Source organism: Leuresthes tenuis, unplaced genomic scaffold (assembly GCF_036924035.1).
Source record: "Leuresthes tenuis unplaced genomic scaffold, fLeuTen1.0.hap1 SCAF_20, whole genome shotgun sequence".
Classification (NCBI taxonomy): domain Eukaryota; kingdom Metazoa; phylum Chordata; class Actinopteri; order Atheriniformes; family Atherinopsidae; genus Leuresthes; species Leuresthes tenuis.
Window position 1 is genome coordinate 3892012 of NW_027325374.1, and position 9262 is coordinate 3901273.

The following is a 9262-nucleotide window of genomic DNA, read 5'->3' on the forward strand; positions in this document are numbered from 1 at the left end:
CAACACGTCCGTACCTGACAGCATCGGTCAGGTCTGAATGATTCTGAACTTATTATTAACCCGTGTCACGAGTTCTACTGACGTCACAATATTTAACGGTGATACAAGGTGTTTTCCTGATGTTTTGCTGCAATTAAAGACAAAAGTTTACCGTAATACTCATCTGCCGTTTCGGTGTAGCTCCACAAAGCTAAAAAAAAAAAAACTTATCAGGAACACCTGTTCAATTACCTGTTAACACAATCAGCTGATCAGCCAATCGCATGGCTGCAACTCAGTGCATTTAGGCACGTGGAGGTGGTCAAGACAACCTGCTGAAGTTCAAACCCAGCATCAGAATGGGGAAGAACGGGGATTTAAGGGACCTTGAACGTGGCATGGAGGCTGGTCTGAGTGTGTCAGAAACGGCTGATCTGCTGGGATTTTCACCCACAACCATCTCTAGTTTACAGAGAACGGTCCGAAAGTATCCAGAGAAAATGCCTTGTTGGTGTGAGAGGTCAGAGGAGAATGGGCCGACTGGTTCCAGATGATGGGAAGGCAACAGGAACTCAAATAAGCGCTCATTCCAACCAAAGAACGCAGATCTCTGAACGCACAACACGTGGAACCCTGCAGAAGATGGGCTGCAGCAGCAGGAGACCCCACCGGGAGCTGCTCCTGTCAGCTGACAGCAGGAAACTGAGGCTAAAGTTCACACAGTTTAACCAGAACTGGACAACAGAAGACTGGAAAAACGTTACCGGGTCGAATTAGTACCGGAACGGAAAAAATCAACTTCCCACTGACGCGTACGGGTCTCGAAATTAAAGTAAATTAACTTAAATTTAACATTTTAACGCAAAATTAGCTTTTTAGGCAACATTAACATGCGCACGTTCTATAAATGTGTCAAGTTTTACGCGTTAATGGATATATATATGTTTAGATATATAAAAATATAGCTCTGTGTGTATATATTTACAATTAACTACATAATATACATGGTGAAACGGCAGATTTGCATCATAGATGTGCAGCCGACACATCTGCAGCAACTGCGTCAATTTGGACCAAAACACCAGGAATGTTTCCAACGCCTTGTTTAAAGTATGCCACTAAGAATGAAGGCCGTTCTGAAGGTAAAAGGAGGTCCGACCTTTTACCAGCAGGTATCCCTGATAAAGTGGCCGGTGAGTGTAGACTTAACTAATCTTATTATATGTGTTAGATTCCATTTAGCAGCCAAGAATGAACTATTTAGCAAATCCAGACTAAGTGTCCAAGCCTAATTCCAACGTTAGGAAGCTGTTTTTTCCAAGTCTCCATCCTTTATCGCCCTCTTATCGGAGTGAACTAGTCTCAATCCCGGGTGTTTTTGGAAGTTTACAGAAAGAACCCAACTGGGATTGGAACCAGGAACCTTCTTGCTGTGAATCGACCGCGCAAATCAGATTTATTTGGATGCAGTTTGCAGTCTAACGCTCAGGAGCTTAAAGTTTGAGCCATAAAGAAACGGCAGACCGGGAACACATCAGAAACCCGACAGTAATAAATGGTGATGGTTAAACACGTGGACAGAAGTAATGAATGACATCATTTACAGCTCGAGACGTTTCATGTTACCCAACTTATTCCATTAGGTGAGCATCATCAGGAGCCTATAATTCAACAGAGTTCTGATCCAAAGGGGGACTTTTAGTTACTAAAATCTCAACTAAAGCAATCGATCAGCTTTCAATATGGCCGCTAAATGACTGCTTTTCTGTCACTTATTTGACAATCCAGTTTGAATAAAAACTGAAGCAAAAGCTTTCGTGTTTTAGGCCCCAACTTCCCTGTTTTGCTTCGGTTTCACAAGCAAACATTTCTCTTTATTTTTACATTTGATATTAAGACGTTTCCATGCGTGTTTTTTCCTCTAAAGACTTTTATTTTTGTCATAGAGGCTCCTCTGCAGCCCTTATGTGGGTCAGAAATAAACATTATTATATAATAGACACAGAGCTTCCATTTAAATAAATCACTTTTCTTCAATTCTAAGTCATTTATATGTGTACAAGTAAGATTTGTTTAGATTATCTTCCTGTTTGCTGTAAAGACACTGAATCATCTGCACTAATATGTGGCTCATAAATTAAATTATACATGAGGCTAATTTCGCCCTGATTTTATAATGAGACGTGTATTACTGCAAATCAGTTAGATATGAGCTGCTACTTTTAAATTAGGTGCAGCTGAACATTTATTTTCTGAACAGGAGACACAAAAATTCTAAGTAAGAGACAGAGAAGAGGAAACGGGGCTGAGTTCTTATGGATTTACATATAAAACTACAGGAACCGATGCAGAAATCAACAAATGGTGAAATAAAATGTATTTTTTCTCAGGATGACGATGAAAAGTTAAGCTGTGAGTCTTTGTACATCCTCGTGTTTGTTTCCATTCTGTTACATTAATCTTGGGGGTCACGGTGAAGAAGCTGCTGCTCCCGGTCACCATAACAACCAGACCCCTTCTGAATCTTGAGGCGTGGTTTCCATGGGGACGAAGTGTTGCTCACCGATCCTATACGCTGTCCGTCTCTCATTACGTCCACGTTTCCTCATGTCTTAAAGCTCAGAGATAAATTTACCACCCCCCAAGAGGAACTTATCAATAAAAATAAAGAAACTAGAGGCTGCTACTTAAATAACACCAGAAGTTAAACAGTAACTTGACTGTTCCTGTTGATGAGCTGGAGAACGTGTGCAAATACGACAGAAAAGCAGCAAATTATAAAAACTTAACAACAAAATGCAAATAAGTACAGCTGTAAGCATCTCATGCATGCCAATAAATATTCTGAATCCTTTAAATCATGATTTAAAACAATGATTTACGCCTTTCCATCATGTTCCCATCGCTTTTACAGCCCGCTGGGATGAGTTAAAGGGATTAATGTGAGGAATATATTTTTTTCCTGTTGTAATCGTGATAAACTACATGTAACTAATTAATTTCTTCGGTCAGATGAAGCTGCCGTCTGCTCTTTTATTAATTAATTAAATACATTCATGATTAACACTTGTGCTTGGAAAACCTGCATCCTGGGGCTCATATGGATTTCACTTTAACACCTGTTCAAGGTTAGACGACTGAAATGGACTTTATGTCGGCGTCTCCCAGACTTCTCTCAGTCGCCTTCAACTTGTGCAAAATGCTGCTGCTGCCCGTCTTTAACCAACACTAACAGACCTGTGCACATCACTCCTGTTCTTAACTCCCTTCTTTGGCTTCCTGTCCTTTATAGAACTGATTTTAAACTTTTAATGTCTGTTTTTAAAGCTCTTAAAGGCCCCATCATATTTATCTGAGCTTTTAACTGTAACCCTGGCAGAGCTCTGAGGTCAACAAATCAACTTTTGTTGGAAGTGTTCAGGTCAAAATACAAGCCCTGGGGTGACTGAGCCTTTTCTGTTGCTGCCCCCCAGGCTCTGGAATAAGCCCCCCCCAGATGTGTCTTATTTCTGACCTGGGCCTCTTTAAATCGAGGCTAAAAACATATTTATTTCAGATGGCTTTTAATACCCAGTAGTATGGTGACACTTTTATATTGTCTTATTTAATTTTGCTGTATTTTATTTTATTGCGTTTACTGTTATTTTATTGTTTTGTACTTATTCTTTTCTTTAGTTTGTATCTGTACCGAAATGGATTGTTGTAAATGGTAAATGCTTTTCTAGTCTAGCTGACCACTCAAAGCGCTTCACTACATGCCGCATTCACCCCACTCACACACATTCATACAGCACGTCTTAGGATATAACTACGTGCTTTCTAAGCATTCACACACATTCATACCCCCAATGATACACTGGGGGGCAACGTGGGGTTCAGTGTCTTGCCCAAGGACGCTTCGACATGTATCGAACCACCGACCTTCCGATTGGTGGAAGGACTGCTCTTCCTCCTGAGCTACAGCCGCCCCGTAGCATTGTAAAGGGCTGTATAAATAAATCACATTTACACATTAGGCAAGGCAAGGCTCCTATTTGTATAGCACAATTCAACGCTAAGGTGATTCAAAGTGCTTCACAGAGACATTAAAACAGAAGAAATAAAAAGCATGATTTAAAATTTAAACAAAAGAAGGAAATAAGAACAATAGATAAAATCAGAAAAAATTATATATATGAAAGATAAAATCAATAGTTAAAACATGATTCCGTTTTGAAACTCAAAAGGAAACGTCAGATAAAACTGGGTCCAGACTTAGATGTCTTCTGTACTTTTTATTTAAACCTCTCGATCTCGAGGCTTTACAACATGTGTCCACAGCAAAGACTGAATATCAAATACTGAGGTAGTGATTTGGTCCGGTGTCGAGACGGGGATCCAACACGGAAGTGTCTTAAAGAGGAACTCCGGTATTTTTAAACCTTATTTCTGGCATGAAATGCGTTCATCTGCTCACTGAGAACAGTTTGAAAGTCCTTGAATGAACGAACTCCCTCGAGTAAACTTTCCTGGGGAGCCTGAGTTGTGTGATTCCCCTGGAAAATGTCCTCAGACTCTGACTCCTCAGTGTAGGACATGCTGGCTGGATGGAGGAGATCCTCAGTGTTCATTCCACCGCCCAACGATATCTTAGGTTTGGGGTAGGCCAAGCACAGCCTGGGATGGACGCTTCTTTCACTTTCTGAGTTGTTGAAGGGTTTTCCAGAACATCCTTGAGGCCAACCGAAAGTCCTTCCACCTCAGAGTCTTTGCTCAGGCAACGTTTCAGCCCTTATAGGCACTCATTTTTTTCTCTATCTACAGATGCTTATCTTAAATTTGTCCCAATACAAGTTGCAGATGTCACACTGATCCAGCGGCCCTTTAGGATCGTCTTCTCTTGTGTTGATTTCAGCACTTCAATCTGATAAAAAAGGAAGATCAGAACAACAAAAGCAAGGATTGCAGAAGTCGTCTATAATTCTTAAGAAGTGATAACTTGTGAAACTCGGTGTCTGAGCAGGGTAAGAGTTACAGATGCAGAAGAGATTTTATGCAATGAGAGCATAAAATACAGCCTCAGGATCTTCTGTCCTTCTGTTGAATCCAGCTTTTCCTCTCAGGCTCTTGTTTTGACGCTGCTGACCGCGTTCACCGCCTGAACCATATGAACCTTGTTCACCTCCCTCTTCGTCGAGCAGCTGAACACCTTCCTGAAGCCTTTGCGGAAGTGTTTGGAGACGAGGGCATAGACGATGGGGTTGAAGCAGGAGTTGGTGTAAGCCAGCAGGTGGGAGAGGATGCGGAGGACGTAGGTGGTGTGGTTGAGGGGGAAGCGTCCGAACCACATGCAGAGGATGATGAGGTGATGAGGGAGCCAGCAAAGACAGAAGAGCACCGTGACGATGATGATCAGCTTGGTGACTTTCCGCTTCGCCCGCCTGGACCCGGACATGTTCTTCACGGGATCCACGCTGGTCCACAGGTAGCGGACGGTGCGAGCGTATGTGAGGCTGAGCACCAGGACGGGGACGAGGTAGCCAAAGACGAAGGTGCAGACGTCCATGATGATGCGAGGTCTGGACTCCCAGGAAGGAATGCACACCACGGCGCCGGCCAGGTCCACTTGTGAGAAGTAGCTGAGATACGGTCCCGAGAAAACCAAAGCCAAGACCCAAACCAGGCAGATGGAGGTGCGGGCATTCCCTGGGGTCCTCATCTCCCTGGAGCGGAGAGGGTAGCAAATGACAAAATACCTGAAAGAGCAGAGGAAGACGAGTTCAGTCCTGAAAGAGGAGGCTAAGAGACCTCAGAAGCTGCAGTTCGTGGTGTTAGTTGAGCTCTGCAGCCTGTCAGATGACCACAGATGCCTTTAGGTTTGCTTTTAGCTGGACAATCATGCGAGAGCCCTAATTTTTTAAATTTATTTATTAACCTTTTATACAGGTAAAATCTCATTGAGACCCAGGGTCTCATTTGCAAGAGAGACCTGTTTTAGGCAGCAGCAAAACACAAAGTTACAGATTAACTGAACGTACAAGAGACAAAAACAAAACAGGAACATTTAAACCGATCTTAAACATTCAGGACGAGTGAAACGTCTGGCTGAAAATGTTAAGATCGATCTTTGCTATCCTTGTTCATGACGAGTGTAACGATGGCCTGGAGAGTTAAGTTGTTCGATGCCTTATTTTAGACTTTAATGATTATAATTGTGATGGTTTTGTTCTTCTGAGGAGTTTGTAATCATTTAGTGTGTTTTTGTTTCTTACTGTCCTACTTTTTTATTAACCAGGACATTTTAAATCTCTTTAAGTCTTATTTTCGACTTAAAGGTTTAAATATAACACACAGAGCAGGATACAGAGCGGAACTATGTCTGGGTCCAGATTTATTTGACGTTTCCTGACATGTGACCAAACTCTCACAGATCTGGTTCCCCTTATGGTGCAATTAATTTAAACTTAGTTTAGTTTCACAGTGTGCAGACTTCTGAACTTTAATTGTTCCTCTTCGGTCTTGTTTTAAACTGTTTAACTGCAGATTAACTGTTAGAAAACTGTAGTTTGTCATAATAAAAACAAGGATCTGCTGGTCCTAACTTCTGCCTCTGTACAGTCGCATCCAACTAAGTGTCTTCTCCATGATTTAAAGGCAGACTTTAAACTATCAGAGATCATCATATCAACATTTCCCTCTCTGTAGTTACAGGACACAGGAAGCAAATGGATTCAATCTCACTGGATCTGTCCTTGATGCTGTGGGTGTGCTGGGATGCCTACCAGGACGCAAGCTGAGCATGACAGCACGAGGTGGGGGTGTTTGTGTGCGCAGTAGTTTGTAGTTAAGCTTAATTTAACGCTCATTATTTGGCTTATTGACTGTATTATAAATGAGAAATTCTTGCCAAATCCTAACTACAGTCCGTGCAATCAGCTCAAGAAAGCAGTTTAACATTAAAATCCCAGTAGGGAATGTAAAAGTTGCGCACCTGTCCAGAGAAACGGCCGTCAGGGTGAAGATGCTCGCGTACATGGTGAGGAAGATGATGAAGTGCACAACTTTGCAGAGCACCTGACCGAACAGCCACTGGTCCAGAGTGTAGATGGTCGCTTGAAACGGCACGCAGAAGACAATGAAGCAGAGATCTGCCACTCCCAGGCTGAAGATGAACATGTTGGTGGTCTTGGTGTTCATCTGGCCGCTGCGGCTCAGAACCGCCAGGACCAGAGAGTTCCCGACGGTGCCGACCAGGAAGATGAGAGAAAAGCCCAAAGAAATCACCGCAGACTCCGGATTCCACGCGGAGGAGTTGAGCGAGGAGACGTTCATCTTTCTTTTATGCATTCATACTTAACTGAGTCCAGTTTGTCTTGCCAGTTGCCCCCTGCACGCGGGAGCGCGCACCCACTCAGTGGAGGTGGACCCACGGTATTACGCGTCGTTTTCTTTTCCCACATAAACTATGGATTAAAAGGTCAGCGTTTACTCTCCTTTTTTGGTTTAAGGCTTTTTGTTCTGCGAGGTTTTGTGATATTATTTGACGCTCGTAGCAACATCCATACTTTTATTTTCTGAACTGTATTCTCTTGAATTAACGGAGAACGCGTTCAGAAACACGCAGACATCCACGTATCCTGTGCAAATAATAAGACTTTTTAATGCTAGTCCTGATAACAAAAAACTTCCTTAAATGGTCTGAAATCATTTGTATTTCTTATCTATGACGCACAGCCTATATTCAGCTGTTTTATCTTGCACATTACTTAGATTACCGACTGTATTTTCTGCTTATAGCAGGTTTTTCAGGCTGTACAGTTTGCTGTAGAGCCTCATGTGTTTTATTTTAAACATGTCAGACAATCTTTCATTTCTCCAGTAAATGTGGGGAAGCTTCCTCTGTCTTTGTTAAAGATGGGTGACGTGGTTTATCTGAAATCAGATTTAATTCAGACACAAACTTGGCATCTGTGGTAATATTTCAGCCATTTTTGGTCTTTCAGTTCATAACTCCTGGCTAATGTCTCTCAGGAACACGACCCCCTCCCCAGTCCACCAGAAGGGGCAGGATTCAGCTGCTGTAGTACGAGCAAATGATGATCTCTGGTCTCTGAGATGTTTTCGGAGGGCTTTTCAAAATTAATCGAGTCCTAAGTTTTGATCTCACAACCCTGAAAGTTTAACGCATTCACTTCACAGTCTATCCTACAGCTTTTCTCTCTGTACTTTGAGATTTGACTTCTTGATTTTTGACATATTCAAATTATTAAGACGTCCTGGGAATTGAACCCAGAGACTTTCCATCTTTAAGCAGTTTTGCAACCTCCTGAGTTATCTTTTGACTCAGTTTCTGATCACATTTGATTCTTCCCTTTGGATATTTTACTTTAAAATGTGTATACATTCAGTCACGAGTTAAAATCCCTGTCTTCCAACATCAAGCATCCCCTTTATGCTGTATCCTGAAGAGTTCTAGTCTTTCGTCTTCAAAGTTGACTAAACTCCACATGGATTGAACTTATGCCTGAGAATTAACTGAGGAGCTCAATTTTAAACGATTTCTTTGGTTGCTTAAAGACTCAATAATCAACTCCTTTGATCAAATCTAAACCTTTTCTCTCACTCATCATGGTGTCAGCAGCTTGTTTTTATACATATTGTTATTATAGTCACTTCTAGCTCTACAAAGACCAACACAGTGATGCCTGAATGCCTTCCTGAAGGCTTTAAAAGCAGGTTATAAGCCACTGGGTGACATCCAGGTGGTGACCTCCATGTCTCACCGTACAAAGAGGATTTCAGTGTTTTCAGCAGTCGGCTGTATTGTGACTCTTCTGTGGGTTGGGAGCATGCACTCCAGCCTTCTATCCCCTCACACTAATAGGAGCCTTCTGCTTCCACGCTTACCTTTTATTCTTCCTTGAAGCTCTTTTGACAAACATATTGAACGTGTCACATTTATGTTTTTGTCATTACAGCTTGTTGGATGACCAGCACAGATTTTATTTGTCTATAAATCTTAAATAATCCATAATTGGACATTTAGAAATGTGCTTCTGCTTAAATATTCTTCTTTAGGTATGCATTACATTGATCTTATGTATAACCTCTATTTCAGGCTGACGAAGAGTCTGAGCTTTGTTGATGATTTCATGAGGTTCTTTACCAATAAAATTATTTCTATTTATTAGAGAGAAGATTCATGGAATCCATCCATCCATTTATTTTCTATACGCTCTTAATGGAGCCTATCCCAGCTGTGATTGGGCGAGAGGCAGGGTACACCATGACCAGGCCACACAGA

General features: G+C 41.9%; 2 protein-coding genes across 3 annotated transcripts in view; both read right to left on the reverse strand.

Annotated features, from left to right (window-relative positions):
- Positions 1–9262, reverse strand: part of LOC140279000 (DELTA-stichotoxin-Hmg2b-like) — a 335708-nt gene that overhangs the window by 93925 nt on the left and 232521 nt on the right. The gene's annotated exons all lie outside the window — the stretch shown is intronic.
- On the reverse strand, positions 5078–7290 carry LOC140278891 (galanin receptor 2a). Its single transcript, XM_072373978.1, has 2 exons — positions 6950–7290; positions 5078–5714 (listed from the first exon to the last, which is right to left on the reverse strand). Exons 1-2 carry the CDS (start codon positions 7288–7290, stop codon positions 5078–5080), a joined length of 978 nt encoding a protein of 325 aa, XP_072230079.1.